General features: G+C 39.7%; 1 protein-coding gene across 5 annotated transcripts in view; it reads left to right on the plus strand.

Annotated features, from left to right (window-relative positions):
* The window catches only part of LOC128691432 (mitochondrial tRNA methylthiotransferase CDK5RAP1), a 249,894-nt gene that overhangs the window by 202,730 nt on the left and 25,928 nt on the right, over positions 1–21,236 (plus strand). For 2 of the 5 annotated variants that reach the window (XM_070091686.1, XM_070091683.1), the window contains 2 exons: positions 15,772–15,858; positions 20,181–20,284. The exons of 1 other annotated variant lie outside the window; for it this stretch is intronic. In XM_070091686.1, the coding sequence (XP_069947787.1) occupies positions 15,772–15,812 (41 nt within the window). In that variant the 3' untranslated portion in view covers positions 15,813–15,858; positions 20,181–20,284. Of the gene's footprint in view, positions 1–15,771; positions 15,859–20,180; positions 20,285–21,236 lie in introns of those variants that run through there. 2 more of the 5 variants (XM_070091685.1, XM_070091682.1) reach the window with 1 other exon arrangement.

Consider the following 21,236-nt stretch of genomic DNA (forward strand, 5'->3'; position numbering starts at 1 on the left):
TCATTCACTCCATCACTGTCTTGCCAGAAGGGTGCTTTACACTACAGTTTTTAAACTGCAACATTAACACCCCTCCTTCAGAGTGCAGGCACTGTACTTCCCATCTCCAGGACTCAAGTCCGGCCTGCCGGTTTCCCTGAATCCCTTCATAAATGTTACTTTGCTCACACTCCAACAGCACGTCAAGTATTAAAAACCATTTGTCTCCATTCACTCCTATCAAACACGCTCACGCATGCCTGCTGGAAGTCCAAGCCCCTCGCACACAAAACCTCCTTTACCCCCTCCCTCCAACCCTTCCTAGGCCGACCCCTACCCCGCCTTCCTTCCACTACAGACTGATACACTCTTGAAGTCATTCTGTTTCGCTCCATTCTCTCTACATGTCCGAACCACCTCAACAACCCTTCCTCAGCCCTCTGGACAACAGTTTTGGTAATCCCGCACCTCCTCCTAACTTCCAAACTACGAATTCTCTGCATTATATTCACACCACACATTGCCCTCAGACATGACATCTCCACTGCCTCCAGCCTTCTCCTCGCTGCAACATTCATCACCCACGCTTCACACCCATATAAGAGCGTTGGTAAAACTATACTCTCATACATTCCCCTCTTTGCCTCCAAGGACAAAGTTCTTTGTCTCCACAGACTCCTAAGTGCACCACTCACTCTTTTTCCCTCATCAATTCTATGATTCACCTCATCTTTCATAGACCCATCCGCTGACACGTCCACTCCCAAATATCTGAATACGTTCACCTCCTCCATACTCTCTCCCTCCAATCTGATATTCAATCTTTCATCACCTAATCTTTTTGTTATCCTCATAACCTTACTCTTTCCTGTATTCACCTTTAATTTTCTTCTTTTGCACACCCTACCAAATTCATCCACCAATCTCTGCAACTTCTCTTCAGAATCTCCCAAGAGCACAGTGTCATCAGCAAAGAGCAGCTGTGACAACTCCCACTTTGTGTGTGATTCTTTATCTTTTAACTCCACGCCTCTTGCCAAGACCCTCGCATTTACTTCTCTTACAACCCCATCTATAAATATATTAAACAACCACGGTGACATCACACATCCTTGTCTAAGGCCTACTTTTACTGGGAAAAAATTTCCCTCTTTCCTACATACTCTAACTTGAGCCTCACTATCCTCGTAAAAACTCTTCACTGCTTTCAGTAACCTACCTCCTACACCATACACTTGCAACATCTGCCACATTGCCCCCCTATCCACCCTGTCATACGCCTTTTCCAAATCCATAAATGCCACAAAGACCTCTTTAGCCTTATCTAAATACTGTTCACTTATATGTTTCACTGTAAACACCTGGTCCACACAGCTATGTTATAGAAGCCATTGTTCTGGTTGAAATTGTTGTTTATAGAGATAAGCGATGATTCCAGGATTCTTCGGTATTGAGTGTTGTCTTCTGTGGCGATAAGTCTTGAGTTTCACACAACCATTTAATTAACTACAGAAACTCAAGACTTATCGCCACAGAAGACAACACTCAATACCGAAGAATCCTGGAATCATCGCTTATCTCTATAACCAACAATTTCAACCAGAACAATGGCTTCTATAACATAGCTGAACCACTTGCCAAGAAACTTCTTCATCGCTATCCCACATAAGAACATAGAACACTGCAGAAGGTCTACTCACAACTTGTCCAATACCCCTGCCAAGCTACCCAAGACTCTATAACCCCACCTGGTAGATCATCAGATGCAGCATTCTCCACCTGACCTCAACATTCTGAACCTGACTACAAATACTCCCGTACCTTCCACCCCAGGTAGATCTGTTTGTGACTTGAAAAAGCCCACTGTGTGGGCGAAACGTTGTCAATAAAGGATCACATTAAACTGCATATGTGTTTATGTTTTCACATCCATTGGAACTGGGCAACTCCCTGAGGTATGGAAGATGGCAAATATAGTCCCAATTTTTAAAAAAGGAGACAGACACGAGGCATTAAACTACAGACCTGTGTCACTAACATGTATAGTGTGCAAAGTCATGGAGAAGATCATCAGGAGGAGAGTGGTGAAGTACCTGGAAAGACACAAGTGTATAATCAACAACCAGCACGGTTTCAGGGAAGGAAAATCCTGTGTCACAAACCTACTGGAGTTTTATGACAATGTGACAGAAGTAAGATGAGAGGGGGACGGATAGACTGCATTTTCTTGGACTGCAAGAAGGCCTTCAACACAGTTCCTCACAAGAGGTTACTGCAAAAACTAGAGGATCAGGCACACACAACAGGAAAAGTACTGCAATGGATCAGAGAATACCTGACAGGGAGGCAGCAATGAGTCATGTTACATAACGGGGTGTCAGAGTGGGTGCCTGTGACAAGTGGGGTTCCACAGGGGTCAGTCCTAGGACCTGTACTGTTTTTTGTTATATGTGAATGACATAACAGAAGGGATAGACTCAGAAGTGCCCTTGTTTGCAGATAATGTGAAGTTAATGAGGGGAATCAAATTGGTCGAGGATCAGGCAGGACTACAAAGAGACCTGGACAGGCTACAAGCCTGGTCCAGCAACTGGCTCCTTAAATTTAACCCTGCCAAATGCAAAGTCATAAAGATCGGGGAAGGGCAAAGAAGACTGCAGACACAGTATAGTCTAGGTTACCAAAGACTGCAAACCTCACTCAAGGAAAAAGATCTTGGGGCGAGTATAATACCGAGCACATCTCTTGAGGCACACATCAATCAGATAATTGCTGCAGCATATGGTTGTCTGGCAAACCTAAGGATAGCATTCCAATACCTCAGTAAGGAGTTGTTCAAGACTATGTACACCATTTATGTCAGGCCCATACTGGAGTATGCAGCATCAGTTTGGAATCTACACCTGGTTAAGCACGTCAAGAAATTAGAGAAAGTGCGAAGGTTTGCAACAAGACTAGTCCCAGAGCTAAGGGGATTGTCCTACAAAGGAGAGTTAAGGGAAATTGACCTGACGACACTGGAGGACAGGAGGGTCAGGGGAGGCATGATAACGACATACAAAATACTGCATGGAATAGACAAGGTGGACAAAGACAGGATGTTCCAGAGATGAGACACAGAAACAAGAGGTCACAATTGGAAGTTGAAGACTCAGATGTGTCAAAGGGATGTTAGGAAGTATTTCTTCAGTCATAGAGTTGTCAGGCAGTGGAATAGCCTAGAATGTGATGTAGTGGAGGCGGGAACCATACGCAGTTTTAAGACATGGTTTGATAAAGCTCATGGAGCAGGGAGAGAGAGGACCCAGTAGCAATAAGTGAAAAGGCAGGGCCAGGAGCTATGGCTCGACCCCTGCAACCACAAATAGGTGAGTAGAGATATACAAAGACATGTTTGTGTGCAAGAGTAAAAACATATAAAGGCAAGGTTCCCTCCAGCAATGCACATTCATCAAATGTCACTGGCTGTCACTTATCTGACCCTTGTCATAACACCATTCTTCAAGGAGTTTCTTACTCCAGCATGTCTAAAACATTGCTGGGACCTATAAATACTTTATATATATTTCTAGACAATAGTCAGTGACCAAAGCAGGTGAAAATGTTCACCTGTCAGTGTGATTGTTATTTCAGTACATAATATTAGTGTCAGAACAAAGATTGGCTACGAAATCACAAGAACTATTATAAATTGTAATTATCAGAGCATCAAAATTATACAAATTAAAATAAAAACGAGAAAAAAGGTAAATTGGCAACACTTCTGCAAGCGGCAGGACTGGATGTTGCCATCAGGTGAGCATCCAGAGCCAACTTCACGGTCTTATATCTCGGTAAGTACTGGTCCTAAAAAATTTTTTTTTTGGTCTTATACCACACAGAAAATTGCCCTCTTTAATTAAAAAACAAAAAAACTATTTTTTTTTTCTTTTTCAAAATATTCGGAGTGCCATGCAGGTGAACGTAGATCTCTGTTTGGACTGTTTAGCCCTTAAATGATCCAAACGTATACACCTACCATCCAACTTACGACCTGCTCGACTTATGACCACTTGACTTACGACCGTGTTTTTTATGCCAAATTTCTGGGAAATAAACAACTATTTGTGTTGTACATAGTGTTTATCCTAAACCTTACAGTATAAAATACAGTACTAACAGCATAAAAAGTAAAGTAAAACATGAAATACCAAAATAAAACAATAAAATAAAGTCATTACAAAAATGTTTTGTTGATATTCAGTAGTAAAGTTCGACTTACGGCCATTTCGACTTACGACCGGTTTCTCGGAACTGAACTCGGTCGTAAGCCGGATGGTAGGTGTATATACGTTCTCTTGTGTAGCACCTCAATTTTTTTTGAGAAAATTTTTTTTTTTTTTTTTTTTTTTTTAATAGGAAAAAAGAGCATATAGTACCCAAGCATCCCCAGTTTTTTTTTCATATGGAGCACAGTGAGTGCACACACCCATTCTCTCATGTCTAGGTGACTCAGGCTTATTGTGCCAATGTTGAATGAATGACAAAGGAAACGTATATATACAGTGGACCCCCCCGCCTTACGATATTAATCTGTTCCTGAGAGCTCATCATAAGCCGAAATTATCGTTAGCCGAATTAATTTTCCCCATAAGAAATAATGGAAATCAAATTAATCCGTTCCTGACACCCCAAAGTATGAAAAAAAAAATTTTTTACCACATGAAATATTAATTTTAATACACACAAACTGAAGAAGACATGCACAATTACTACTCTTCTAAGAATAGAATACATGACACTACCTTTATTGAAGATCTGGTGATGATTGATGGGATGGGAGGAGGGGAGAGTGTGGAAGTTATTGTTTAGAAGGGGAATCCCCCTCCATTAGGACTTGAGGTAGCAAGTCCTTTTCTGGGGTTACTTCCCTTCTTCTTTTAATGCCACTAGGACCAGCTTGAGAGTCACTGGACCTCTGTCGCACAACAAATCTGTCCATAGAGCTTTGTACCTCCTGTTCCTTTAAGACTATCCTAAAATGGGCCATAACATTGTCATTGTACAAGTTGCCAACACGGCTTGCAGTAGCTGTGTCAGGGTGATTTTCATCCATAAAGGTTTGCACTTCAACCCACTTTGCACACATTTCTTTAATCTCTTTTTTCAATTCCATACTAATTCTCGCCCTTCTTACCACAGGGATGGCACTAGAAGCTTTCTTGGGGTCCATGGTGACTTATTTTGCAGTTACAAGCACTAAAAACACTGGGATAATGTGAAATGTACCGAATGTATTCGTAGATACGACTGCACTGGCTGGCTTGTAAACACTGGTGCTGAGGCCACATGTGGGACGCATCCCGGACGAATCACATAAGGTGAGTTTTTTATCATGAGGCAAGGCAAAATTTTTGCGTTCAAATGCTTCATATGGCGGATTTAATGTAACATGATGCGTTTGTAAGGCGGGGGTCCACTGTACATTTGGGGCGCTATGCGAGAGAACATATATATACGTTTGGACCGTTTAAGGGTTAAGGGTTAAGTTTTAATGTTCATTCGAGAAGAACGAAAGCCAGACTGACTCAGAATGCATGCATGGGATGCTTTGTGTGGGTGCAGGCGTGTGGACACGTTTGGTATCGTGGACAAAAACCAAGGTGAAGAATGAAAACTGGGACAGTATTTTGAAAAAAGTTGTCAAAAAACAAATTTGACAAAAACCAGGGCAAACGAAAACCAAGGTTCCACTATATTAGTGTCAGAACAAATATTGGCTATAAAATCACAAGAAATACTATAAACTGTAATTATCAAAACATAAAAATTTATATAATTTTTTCCATTCCTGACAGTGGAAAAAAAAAGGAAAATAAGGTATATTGGCAACATTTCTGCAAGCAGCAGGACTTCATATTACTGTTAGGTGACCTTCCAGTGCCAGATTTGCTGCCTTATATCTCAGTAAGTACTGACCCTAATTTTTTTTTTTGTCTTATTACACACAGAAAATTGCTCTCTTTGTTAAAAGAAAAAAAGTTCAAAATATTCAGGGCACTTGCAGTGAAAATGTAGATCAGTGTTTGGACAGTTAATGGGTTAGTTGAATTATGTATAGAAACAGTTTGTTAATAAGTCATACATATTTTAAGAAAGAGAGAATAAATAAGTATACAAGCTATGATATAGCATGTAATGAAAGTAGTTTGTTAGATTATGTATTGATAGATAAAAGGTTGATGAGTGGACTTCAGGATGTGCATGTTTATAGAGAGGCAACAGATATATCAGATCATTATTTAGTAGCTACAGTTAGAGTATATGGAGCAAAAGGAAAATAGCTACAGCAATTAAAAAGAGAGGTGAAAGTTTATAAACTAAGGGAGAAGGAAGTTAGAATGAGATATAAGCAACTGTTGGAAGAAAGGTGGGCTAGTAAGAGTATAGGTGAAGAGGGGTGGGATAGTTTTAAAAAGGCAGTGTTAAAATGTGGGGCAGAAGTTTGTGGCTATAGGAGGGTGGGTGCAAGAGGAAAGAGGAGTGATTGGTGGGATGTTGAGGTACAGGGTGTGATAAAAGAGAATAAAGTTGCTTATGAGAGGTTTTTACAAAACAGAAGTGATATAAGAAAGGTGGAGTATATGGAGAGTAAAAGAGAGGTGAAGAGAGTGCAAAAGAAGAGCAAATGATAGAGTGGGCAAGGTGCTGTCAAATTTTGCTGAGAATAAGAAAAAATTTGAAGTAAGACAAATAGGTTACGAAAACCTAGGGAACAAATGGATTTGACAGTTAATTGAGAATAGGGGTCAGTGGATGGGGAGTTGGAGGTATTGGGAAGATGGAGGGAATATTTTGAGAAACTGTTAAATGTTGATGAAGAGAGGGAGGCAGTAATTTTATTTATTGGGCAGGGAGGTATAACATATTTTAAGAGTGAAGAAGAGTCAATTGTGAGTGTGGGGGAGGTGCATGAGTCATTAGGTAGAATGAAAGTGGGTAAAGTAGCTGGAACTGATGGGATTATGACAGAAATATTAAAAGCAGGGAGGATATAGTTTTGGATTAGTTAGTGTTTTTATTTAATAAATGTATGGAAAAGGGTAGGGTACCTGGGTATTGGCAGAGAGCATGCATAGTTCCTTTGTATAAAGGCAAAGGGGACAAAAGAGAGTGTAAGAATTATAGGGGAATAAGCCTGTTGAGTATACCTGCTAAAGTGTATGGTTGAGTTATTATTGAAAGAATTAAGAGTGTGACTGTTATGTTGTTGTCCCTTATTACTTTGATAGTAAGGTTCTCACTACATGTTCTAGTGTGGGGTAGCTTTTACATAAAGGCCTTATATGTCTAGGGTAATACTTACATTCATGATTGGTCATCCTCAGTCTCTGAAATCCTGTCACCAGCCCTCTTCACAGGTTATTTAACCCTTTCAGGGTCCGTCCCATAGTTCTACGGCTTTACGTTCAGGGTCCAAACCGTAGATCTACGTCATGAGCTCAGCTCACTCTGATAAACTGTGAGTGGTACATTTGGGCCTAGATATGAGAGAATACATCTATGTGGTATGTGTGCGCCACATAAAACAGATCCTGCAGCACACTGTGTATAATGAGAGAAAAAAAACTGAAATTATGATTTTTCGATTAACCCTTTGAGGGTTTTGGTCGTACTAGTACGTCTTACGCGTAGGGGTTTTTGACGTACTAGTACTCATAAATTCTAGCGGCCTCAAATCTAGTGGGAGAAAGCTGGTAGGCCTTCATATGAAAGAATGGGTCTATGTGGTCAGTGTGCACAGTCTAAAAAAAATCCTGCAGCACACAGTGCATAATGAGAAAAAAAAAACTTTGACCATTTTTTTTTAATAAATCAGCGACTTTGCAGTGTATTTTCGCATGGTATTTATTGTTGTATTCTAGTTTTCTTGGTCTCATTTTATAGAATGGAAGACATATTACAGAAATTGAGATGATTTTGACTGGTTTTACAAGGAAAGGTGCCTTGAAATTGAGCTCAAAGTAGCAGAAATATTCGATTTTTACCAAACTTCAAAAGTAAACAAATCGTGCCAAGCGTGCAATACACGTCAACTGGTGAGTCTAATATTCTTTCACAAGTGCACCAATAATATTTATACCATTTTTTACACTAATGCAGTAGTCTGCATAACAGTAAATCTTATATTTTTTGTGAAAATAAAAATTCAAAGTGGAAAGCAAAAGAATATAAGAGGGGCCTTGAGACGTGACTAATGACAAGAGGAAATGTCATTTTAGTGCCAGGAATGTCTTTCTTGTTTATTCTGGACCCTATTCGGAAATTGGCATCTTTTGAAATTTGTGTGAAATTGGCAAAATTGCTAAATTCTGACCACTGTACTGGATAGTTGAATTTCATAAATGGGTGGTTTCTTGCACCCATTCGATAGAAAAAATGGAGTTCTAGCGAAATATTCATGTTTTTTGTCGACTAGTACAGTGAAATTGGCCGAAAATGGGGCTCAAAGTGGGCAAAAACGCCGATGCGTAAACATCGCTGAGACCGCTAACTTTGCGAGAGCATAATTCCGTAAGTTTTCTATCAAATTTCAAACTTTTGGTGTCTTTATGATCGGGAAAAGATTCTCTTATCTTTTCATAAGAGAAAATAATTTTTTTTTTTTTTTAAATTTGGCCGACCCTGAGAACGAGTTTCGGAGAGGGCCTGTCGACCCTCAAAGGGTTAAAACAGCGACTTTGCAGTGTTTTTTCGTATGTTTTTTATAGTTGTATTTGCGATTTCTTGGTCTCATTTGACACTCATTGAACACTGGGGCACCACTTCAGATTTGGGCCTTGGACCCTGAAGGGGTTAAACTACCTCTTTAAAAAAAATATAACTGTATTCTAAATAGATATGTACAGAATATACAATTACAGCACTCACATATTCAAAACATAAGCCTGCACACCCCTTAGCTGCTCTTCAAAGACAGCCCACATGGTGGATCTGGACAAATTGCCCTTATTTCTTCTGGACTAACCAGTGTTTTGACACACTTTAGTCACCCTGGGTATGGTGGCCACAATTTAAGTTATAAAACTCACCCCTGGGGGTACACATAATGCCCCAAAAAATAGAAAGGACCCAGAGGTCCTACCAGCTTGAAGTCAACAAAATAGAGAGAGAGAGGGAGGAGCCTAGCTAAGCTCCTCCCACACCCACCAAAAAACAAAAGACTGTTGCCAAGCACAATTCTCTAGTTGCCACACCTTATTTACTTTTATAAGAAATACAACTTTATAAACTACTTACTTAAATTGTGTGTTTGTGTGTGTATAGTATAACGTATTATATTGAAAAAAAAAACAGGCTTGACCCAGCTGTCTCTCAGTCCCTAAGGGTGATCTTCCCTTAGGGCCATTTAAGTGCTGTGTCCCCATCAATTCAATATAATTAGGTATTCCAGAGTAACTGTTACAGATACATAAATACATGTTGGGTCCTATAGCCTCATAACACCCCCACCTCCAGGCGAAGTCTCACAAAAGCTAGCCGTGTCCCTCAGGATACGGCTAGTAAAAAAAAAATATTGCTTTAGCCCGAAGGTGGTTAGCAAGACTACTAGAAATGTTACATATTTCCCAGCACCATAACTACTCTTCACTTTTCTGTTATTTACAACAAAGTGACATACTACATGGCAATCTACAAATATTTGTGGTTCCACTGAACCTTCCCAGATTACACATGCACATGCACCCCATACCATATAAAACCCTGAAAGGAACAATACTGAAACAGATTGCAGATGTTTTTTAGAAAGGCATTTTAACCATACCCACATACTCAAGGGTGTAACTATTTACAATTTTAGTGGCTTTTAAACAATACACATTACAGTGCAAGAATTGCACACAATGCCCACTGTGAAAGCCTGCACCGACAGGCCTGTGCCTCTGCTGTGGTAATCCAGCAAGCAACTGGTACTCCAGGATGGCATCATCCTGATCAGGAGACAAGAGTAGAGCCAAACCCAGAGCAGTCAGGTGTACACCAGGTAGGAAACTTCACAAAACATGTCCAGGTGTCTCTCACTTGGTGGCCGAACCAAACAGTGAGACTTATAGTCAACACTCACGATCCTTAACATGGTCAGGCACTCAAGCCCATCTTCCAAGGCCCCACTCCACACAGATCCTCCAACTTTATGAAGAGGAGGCTGACACAGAACATGGAAGGGTCCAAGGGGCTACAAAGGCAAATCGTCAGGCCATTTCATACATAGAGCACACCAAGACAATATACCACATACCTTCCTGAACGTCTCATGTTATCGAAGGTTGTCAGCCTCTGCCTCAAGTCACAAATATGTACATATACACTCACCCTCGTCACACTTTTGGCTTTGACTTGTCTCCTTCACAGTCAGATGGCTGGTAGGAAGTTCACCTCTGCAAAAACAACAAGGTCAGCACATGACAAACACTATGTACAAAGTACGCACCATGCATCTGCATGAAACATCTAGAGAGAGCATCAGCAACCTCATTCTCTGAGCCTTTTATATATTTAACTTCCAAATTAAAAGGCTGTAGGAACAAAGCCCATTTTAAGAGTCTGATTTTAGTCACCATACACAGGAACAGGACGAAGAGATCCTGATACATATACAAATGCTGAATAGCCAGCCCCAAAATGAAAATTTTCTTTCCTTTGGTAAAATGTTGATATTTAAACTTAGAAGGTTGTTCATAGATAGTAACAGTTCTGCAACCTCTCGCAGTACAAAAACAAACACCCAAGACATCTTTTTGCACCCAGGTTGTGTACATCAAGTTTACACAAACCTCTTCATGTTCCATCTCACACATAAATTTTAAGCACACAATGAACACAATTTGCATTACACACATGAAAATGATATTGGAACACAGGCCATGGAAATCACATCTTCCTGCCCCATGTTTTAGTTTATTTAAAATGTTTGCATCTCTTAGTGCATCAGTATCAATCTTTCTAATCCTGTAAACCTTAGTTGTTAAATGTACCTTGTGGTAGTCAGTGCATATTTCCAGGGTGCCATCTAATTTGGGAACCATGAAGCATGGGAATGCCCACTGACTCTCACTAAGCACTACAAACTGGTGTTGGAAAAATTTCACTTCCTCCTCTATATCCCATTTTTCATACAGATTTTTCTCACACAAAAGTTATTGAATTGGCTCAGCTTCCTTAACAATTACTTCATGGAGTTTCAACTTTTCCCCATTACTGACATCCCAAACTTTTATAAAGTTCCAAGGTGGCTGAGCCAACTCTCCAACATTTTTCTCATTAAAACCAAGCATGCATTTCCCAAAAACTTTTACACATGTGTTATTTATAAATCACTTTTGGTATTTCATACAGATTATTATTTTGCAGCCCTTTACATTCCATTAAAACATTGGTCTCTCTGACTTTTTGACATAACTTCAAACCCTTTAACCGGTTACTGTGTACATTATACTCATTCATTTCCTGCTCGGGTGTGTGGGTTTTATATCTAACCCCTGGGAACTTTCCCCACAACTTGTTTAGCTCAGAGCAACTTGCCATACAGATTTTCACATGAATTGGCTCCAGCATCAGCACTTCCTCTCCAGCCTCCAGAGCATTATGGTCCACATAATGGTCCCACATCATCATCCTGGTCTGGTTGATAGGCATGTTCACAAGTACTATCCAATTCATACGAGCCAAACAGTGTCTGAAACTGGGAAAAAGCTCCGAGGGGGGAGCATCACCATCCTCCCCAAGCCAATAGCGCAGAGTTTCCAGAGTGCTTCCCCACTCAGCAAATACAAAGAAAGACATCCTCTCATCCCAGTTGTTAGTATTGTCTATACCATAGGCTTGCATCATTGTCTTGAGGGTTTGATGTAATTTCTCTATTTCCCCTTGAGATGGAAGATGGTAGGCAGTTGAAAACTGAGGCTCTACTTTTAATCCCTTTAAAACATTTCTAAATGACTTTGAGGTAAAGTTAGGCCCTTGGTCTTTTTGCACCTCTTGAGGAAAACCAACATGAAAAAAGAACTTCATCAAAGTCCTTAAGACTACATGAGCTGTTATCTTATGCAGAGGGACTGCTTCCAGGTACCTGGTAGTGGAGCAAATAATTGTGAGTAAATAATCATTTCCCAGTTTGGTCCTTGGGACTGGACAAAGTACTGTACATCTACTACCAGCTTGCTGAAGGGTTCACCTGGTTCTGAAATAGACTGAAGGGGAACAGGTTTAATACTTTGGCTAAGTTTCCCTATAAATTGAGAGACATGATAGGTCTCGATATACTCTCTGACAGTCTCCCACAGCTGAGACCAGAAGAAATGCCTGGAAACCTTGGACATCACCATCTGGTGACAAAACCCTTGTTCTCCTTCCATCGATACTGCAAACAGAGGTGACTCCTTTGTAAGAGTTTCCTCCCTGAAATGAAAACACTTATTTAATTGTAAAATCTCTTCCTCAGCAACAGCTAAGGCTCTGATCAGCTTAAGAGTGACATTTTCCTGTGCAGAAATTAATTGCACCCTAGTAGGTGCAGCCTCTCTCACACTACTTAACTGATCCATTCTCCAATCATGCTCAGCTCTGGCTGGAACATCCTTTTCTTCAGTTGACTGCAGTTCAACATCAGAAAACAGCTAAGAGACTGAACAGTCCCTGGCTAACACCCTGCATTCTCAAATCCATAAATACAAAACACCTATATGAAAAACAGTACAGAATGGGTCACATGACCAGAGACCAAACAAAACGTTACTCGTCAGTCCTAACCAGCCTGATAAGAAGGGCAAAAAAATTGTATTATGAGAACAGATTATCCAACTTACGAGGTGATATAAAAAAGACCTGGAAAACCCTATCAGAAATTCTAGGAACAAAAAAGATATCATGAAATAGCGAAATTAAATTAGCAAAATCAGATGAACCCCAACTCCCACCAACAGAAACAGCAAACAGACTCAATGATTTCTTCTCCACTATAGGAAAAAACCTAGCCAATAAAATCCCAAACTCAGATACCCCACCAAATGACTACCTCACTGGCAACTACCCGAACACACTGTTCCTAGCTCCGACTAACCCATACAATGTCTCCCTTATTATCAACACACTAAAAAACAAGACAGGAGATTTAAATACCTTACCACCCTTTATATACAAAAAAGTGTCACAAGTGCTATCACCAATCATTGCAACACTCTTTAACAAATCCATTGAATCCTCTACCTTCCCTACAGTTCTCAAAATAGCAAGGGTCACCCCGATCCATAAAGGAGGAGACCAAACAGAGTTGAATAACTATAGGCCAATATCCAACTTACACCTCTCAAAAATCTTCGAAAAATTAATTCATAAACGAATCTACTCCTACCTCATCTTCCAAAACATACTCAACCCCTGCCAATTTCGATTCAGACCTAATAAAAATACTAATGATGCTATTATACACATGCTGGAACATATATACACTGCAGTAGAGAAAAAAGAAGTCCCACTGGGGATCTTCATTGACTTACGTAAAGCTTTTGATACAGTTGACCATGACTTGCTCCACATAAAATTGTCACACTGTGGTATAAAAGGGCACTCCCTCAACTACCTCAAGTCTTACCTCAGCAACAGAAGCCAATATGTGTACATAAATGTGGCAAACTCTTCTGCACAACCAATTACAGTTGGTGTCCCACAGGGAAGTGTCCTTGGCCCTCTTCTCTTTCTCCTATACATAAATGACCTACCAAATGCTCCGCAATTACTCAAACCCACACTATTTGCAGATGACACTACATACGTCTTCTCTCACCCGAGCCCAGTCACGCTAGCCAATACTGTAAATACCGAATTACAGAAAATATCTACCTGGATGAGGACCAACAAACTTACACTAAACACTGACAAAACCTACTTCATTCAGTTTGGTAACAGAGCTACAGATGTTCCTCTTAACATAATGATAAACAGATCACCTATAACAAAGCTAACAGAAGGAAAATTCTTAGGAATCCACCTTGACAATAGACTCAAATTTCATACACATATACAACAAATTTCTAAGAAAATTTCCAAGACTGTAGGCATACTATCGAAGATACGGTACTATGTTCCACAATCAGCCCTCCTGGCCCTATATCACTCTCTTATTTACCCCTATCTAACCTATGGAATTTGCGCATGGGGCTCAACAACAATTAACCATCTCAGACCACTAATTACCCAACAAAAGGCTGCAGTCAGAATGATAACAAATTCCCACTACAGGCAGCACACTCCACCAGTATTCAAAACACTAAACCTACTCACCATACAAAACATCCATACTTATTACTGCATCTATTACATACATAGAACACTTAACTCTGATATTAACCCTTCCCTCAAACATCTCCTTGCCAACCTCAACAGAACACATGACCATAACACAAGGCACAGATCACTCTTTGATGTTCCTCGTGTCCATCTCACGCTATGCAAAAACTCAATGCACATAAAAGGCCCTAAAATCTGGAATTCATTACCTGTAAATATAAAAGAAACACTACCTGTTTATAAATTCAAGTCTCTTCTCAAAGATCACTTACTCACCCAAAACCAAATAAATACTGAATAACTGAACCTTATAAATTGTATATCTTAAATGTTTCTCATAATTATATCACATAAATGTTAAACCTATGACCCAATCTAACTTTGTTATTTTTTTAAATACACTACCTAACAGAATGCTCCATTCTACTGAATGTACAGCAATGCATGCAACCATATGACCTGTCTTTGTAATACTCATTTGTGCTTTATTGTTATCTGTTTACAATAATGTTTTATCACTGATTACATCATTGCTTAGTTAATCTTAAGTTAATTTTAAGCCTGCCCATAATGCTATGCATACAAGTGGCTTTGGCATGCTGCTCTTACCTGTATTTTTTTTTGTACCTCTGTATGTATGTTCAAATTATTAATTAAATAAATAAATAAAGAGTTTCCAGACTTAAGCCCTCACCATCAATTCAATATAATTAGGTATTCCAGAGTAACTGTTACAGATACATAAATACATGTTGGGTCCTATAGCCCCATAACAGTGACAGAGAGCAGGATCACAGAGGAACAAGGAGGCTTTAGGAAGGGTAGGGGGTGTGTAGACCAAGTGTTCACAGTGAAACATATAGGTGAACAGTATTTAGGTAATGATAAAAAGGTTTTTGTGGCATTTATGGATTTGAAAAATGCATGTGATAGTGTGGATAAGGGGGCAGTGTGGCAGATGTTGCAAATGTATAGAATATGAGGTAGGTTACTGAAAGCAGTGAAGAGTTTTTACGAGGATAGTGAGGCTTAGGTTAGAGTTTGTAGGAGTGAGGAAGATTGTTTCCCAGTAAAATGTCACCACGGTTGTTCAGTATATGGTACACACTTACCACATAGACCCATTCTCTCATACCTAGGCCCAAATTTACTGCTCACAGCTTATCTGAGTGAGCTGAGTTCATGGCGTAGAACTACAGCACTGACACTGGCTTCAAAACCGTAGAACTATGGCACCAACCCAGAGAGGGTTAACAGTGTCATTGAGAGTAACCTGATTTGTTAGTGTAGTTCATTATGTTATTGCAGTTCATAATGTTAGTGTTACTCATCATGTTGGTGTTACTCATGACATTTGTGTATGATTTATTCCCCATGAGAGTTGAAATTTTAAGCCGATGTGTAAAATAATCATAGTAAGATATTATTTCATCTAGATGCTATGCAGTATATTATTTTGCACCACAGGTTGGTCAAGAGAAGCTGGTTTTAGTGGAGGGAACCAGTAAACGCTCTAGTAGTGCACTAGTTGGAAGAAATGATGGCAACACAAGGGTAAGATACATATGTACTCTAGTTTATGTGTGCGAACTTGTGTGCATGTGTGTTTGCATGCACATGAATGTTCACATGTGCATGTACACATCTTTCATTCATTCATTTTCTGTCTAGGCAGAGGATTGGTGACATGGTTCAGATGACCCTTTAATTGTAACATCCTCATCCCTCTTTTAGAATGCAGGTACAGTGGACCCTTGACCAACGATGACATCAACTAACGATAAAATCGGGTAGTTAGTTTAATATGTTTATTATGCACCCCATACCCATCCTGAGGGCGGTAGTCCAAAGATTACAGAGGTACATAATTGGTCCAGGGACTGGACTCCAAAGTTTAGATAGCTGAGCAAGTTACAGAGGTAATGAACTCACAATTTACAAAAGTAATGAACTCACAATTTACAAAGGTAATGAACTCCAGGTAGGTCTGGTCACAATCATGGCAAGTTACAAAGGTATTTACAGATTACAGAGGTACGTAATGGGTCCAGGGACTGGGCCCCCAAAGTTTTGATAGCTGAACTAGGTACAAAGGTAATGAACTCACAAGTTACAAAGGTAATGAATCCTGTAAGAATGGTTACTTATGTTTATACATGGCTACAATCATGAACAAATTATAGAGTAATGAGCAATTCACACTTCCACACCCGTTTACAACTGTAATGAGTTTTTTTTTTATTATCACACTGGCCGATTCCCACCAAGGCAGGGTGACCCGAAAAAGAAAAACTTTCACCATCATTCACTCCATCACTATCTTGCCAGAAGGGTGCTTTACACTACAGTTTTTAAACTGCAACATTAACACCCCTCCTTCAGAGTGCAGGCACTGTACTTCCCATCTCCAGGACTCAAGTCCAGCCTGCCAGTTTCCCTGAACCCCTTCATAGATGTTACTTTGCTCACACTCCAACAGCACGTCAAGTATTAAAAACCATTTGTCTCCATTCACTCCTATCAAACACGCTCACGCATGCCTGCTGGAAGTCCAAGCCCCTCGCACACAAAACCTCCTTTACCCCCTCCCTCCAACCTTTCCTAGGCCGACCCCTACCCCGCCTTCCTTCCACTACAGACTGATACACTCTTGAAGTCACTATGTTTTGCTCCATTCTCTCTACATGTCCAAACCACCTCAACAACCCTTCCTCAGCCCTCTGGACAACAGTTTTGGTAATCCCGCACCTCCTCCTAACTTCCAAACTACGAATTCTCTGCATTATATTCACACCACACATTGCCCTCAGACATGACATCTCCACTGCCTCCAGCCTTCTCCTCGCTGCAACATTCATCACCCATGCTTCACACCCATATAAGAGCGTTGGTAAAACTATACTCTCATACATTCCCCTCTTTGCCTCCAAGGACAAAGTTCTTTGTCTCCACAGACTCCTAAGTGCACCACTCACCCTTTTCCCCTCATCAATTCTATGATTCACCTCATCTTTCATAGACCCATCCGCTGACACGTCCACTCCCAAATATCTGAATACATTCACCTCCTCCATACTCTCTCCCTCCAATCTGATATCCAATCTTTCATCATTTAATCTTTTTGTTATCCTCATAACCTTACTCTTTCCTGTATTCACTTTTAATTTTCTTCTTTTGCACACCCTACCAAATTCATCCACCAATCTCTGCAACTTCTCTTCAGAATCTCCCAAGAGCACAGTGTCATCAGCAAAGAGCAACTGTGACGACTCCCACTTTATGTGTGATTCTTTATCTTTTAACTCCACGCCTCTTGCCAAGACCCTCACATTTACTTCTCTTACAACCCCATCTATAAATATATTAAACAACCACGGTGACATCACACATCCTTGTCTAAGGCCTACTTTTACTGGGAAATAATTTCCCTCTTTCCTACATACTCTAACTTGAGCCTCACTATCCTCGTAAAAACTCTTCACTACTTTCAGTAACATACCTCGTACACCATACACCTGCAACATCTGCCACATTGCCCCCCTATCCACCCTGTCATACACCTTTTCCAAATCCATAAATGCCACAAAGACCTCTTTAGCCTTATCTAAATACTGTTCACTTATATGTTTCACTGTAAACACCTGGTCCACACACCCCCTACCTTTCCTAATGCCTCCTTGTTCATCTGCTATCCTATTCTCCGTCTTACTCTTAATTCTTTCAATAATAACTCTACCATACACTTTACCAGGTATACTCAACAGACTTATCCCCCTATAATTTTTGCACTCTCTTTTGTCCCCTTTGCCTTTATACAAAGGAACTATGCATGCTCTCTGCCAATCCCTAGGTACCTTACCCTCTTCCATACATTTATTAAATAATTGCACCAACCACTCCAAAACTATATCCCCACCTGCTTTTAACATTTCTATCTTTATCCCATCAATCCCGGCTGCCTTACCCCCTTTCATTTTACCTACTGCCTCACGCACTTCCCCCACACTCACAACTGGCTCTTCCTCACTCCTACAAGATGTTATTCCTCCTTGCCCTATTCACGAAATCACAGCTTCCCTATCTTCATCAACATTTAACAATTCCTCAAAATATTCCCTCCATCTTCCCAATACCTCTAACTCTCCATTTAATAACTCTCCTCTCCTATTTTTAACTGACAAACCCATTTGTTGTCTAGGCTTCCTTAACTTGTTAATCTCACTCCAAAACTTTTTCTTATTTTCAACAAAATTTGTTGATAACATTTCACCCACTCTCTCATTTGCTCTCTTTTTACATTGTTTCACCACTCTCTTAACCTCTCTCTTTTTCTGCATATACTCTTCCCTCCTTGCATCACTTCTACTTTGTAAAAACTTCTCATATGCTAACTTTTTCTCCCTTACTACTCTCTTCACATCATCATTCCACCAATCGCTCCTCTTCCCTCCCGAACCCACTTTCCTGTAACCACAAACTTCTGCTGAACACTCTAACACTACATTTTTAAACCTACTCCATACCTCTTTGACCCCATTGCCTATGCTCTCATTAGCCCATCTATCCTCCAATAGCTGTTTATATCTTTCCCTAACTGCCTCCTCTTTTAGTTTATATACCTTCACCTCTCTCTTCCCTGATGCTTCTATTCTCCTTGTATCCCATCTACCTTTTACTCTCAGTGTAGCTACAACTAGAAAGTGATCTGATATATCTGTGGCCCCTCTATAAACATGTACATCCTGAAGTCTACTCAACAGTCTTTTATCTACCAATACATAATCCAACAAACTACTGTCATTTTGCCCTACATCATATCTTGTATACTTATTTATCCTCTTTTTCTTAAAATATGTATTACCTATAACTAAACCCCTTTCTATACAAAGTTCAATCAAAGGGCTCCCATTATCATTTACACCTGGCACCCCAAACTTACCTACCACACCCTCTCTAAAAGTTTCTCCTACTTTAGCATTCAGGTCCCCTACCACAATTACTCTCTCACTTGGTTCAAAGGCTCCTATACATTCACTTAACATCTCCATCTATCTCTCTCTCTCTCCTCTGCATTCCTCTCTTCTCCAGGTGCATACACGCTTATTATTATGACCCACTTCTCGCATCCAACCTTTACTTTAATCCACATACTTCTTGCATTTACACATTCATATTCTCTTTTGTCCTTGCATAACTGATCATTCAACATTACTGCTACCCCTTCCTTTGCTCTAACTCTCTCAGATACTCCAGATTTAATCCCATTTATTTCCCCCACCGAAACTCTCCTACCCCCTTCAGCTTTGTTTTGCTTAGGGTCAGGACATCCAACTTCTTTTCATTCATAACATCAGCAATCATCTGTTTCTTGTCATTCGCACTACATCCACGCACATTCAAGCATCCCAGTTTTATAAAGTTTTTCTTCTTCTCTTTTTTAGTAAATGTCTACAGGAGAAGGGGTTACTAGCCCATTGCTCCCGGCATTTTAGTCGCCTCATACGACACGCATGGCTTATGGAGGAAAGATTCTTTTCCACTTCCCCATGGACAATAGAAGAAATAAAGAAGAACAAGAGCTATTTAGAAAAAGGAGAAAAACCTAGATGTATGTATATACAGGTCTCCCTCAACATTCGCGAGGGTTAGGGGATCAAGAGCCTCGCGAATGTTGAAAAACCGTGAATGTTTGGTGCCCCAATATATTGTAGGGAAATATATTACAATACTGCTTCCTTAACTTGTTGAACCATGAATAATCATAAAATACATGAAAACGTCGTAAATTGTACTAAATATATACATGTTATGCTTTAATAACGTATGTTTTTTAATAACATGTATGTTAATAACATGTATGTTATTAAATACCACAGACTCCACCACTGCCTCCACCAATGCCTCCACCACTGCAAGTCCCTACTACCCTCCCTCCGACCCCCTCCCTAACTGGCAGCCGGCCCTCCCACCACTCAGTGTGGTGAGTGTTTTGTTTGTTCATTATTTGCTATTAAACTACAGAATAAATAATGTAAACCCATTCATGACTGCATATTGGAATGGCTATTAGGAAAGGTATTAGACGGTGACATCTTGTGTTTACTCTTGAACACAGCAAAGAATCGAACATTTCTGCTATTGCTAATAATAACAATAGTAATAATAATAATAATAATAATAATAATAATAATAATAATAATAATAATAATAATAATAAATACGATATAATTGAAGAAGGAAATTGTACAAAAATACGAGGGAGTGGTTGACATATCGTCAGTGTGACTTTGTTTATGCTGGAGTGAACATTAGTCTCCCTGCTCTTCCAAACATTTCACAATAATTCAGTGGTTGAGGCAGTGGTATTTAATAACATATATGTTATAAATAATAATAGTGCATGTTATTATTAATAACATGTATTATTATTAACCCTTTGACTGTCGCGGCCGTATATATACGTTTGTGAGGTACCGTGTTTGACGTATATATACTCATAAATTCTAGCGGCTTCAAATCAGGTAGGAGAAAGCTAGTAGGCCCACATGTGAGAGAATGGGTCTGTGTGGTCAGTGTGCACCACATAAAAAAAATCCTGGAGCACGCAGTGCATAATGAGAAAAAAAAAAACTCCGACCGTTTTTTTTAATTAAAATGCCGACTTTGTGGTCTATTTTCGTATAGTATTTGTGGTTGTATTCTCGTTTTCATGGTCTCATTTGATAGAATGGAAACTATATTATAGAAATGGAGGTGATTTTGATTAATTTTACTATAAAAAGAACCTGGAAATGGAGCACAAAGTACAGGAAATGTTTGATTTTTGCCGATGTTCAAAAGTAAACAAATGATGTCATTGTCCAATAAATGTCCAAATAGCCATTCTAATACGCAGTCATGAATGGGTTGATGTAATTTTTACAATTATTACA

Source organism: Cherax quadricarinatus, chromosome 36 (assembly GCF_038502225.1).
Source record: "Cherax quadricarinatus isolate ZL_2023a chromosome 36, ASM3850222v1, whole genome shotgun sequence".
Lineage (NCBI taxonomy): Eukaryota > Metazoa > Arthropoda > Malacostraca > Decapoda > Parastacidae > Cherax > Cherax quadricarinatus.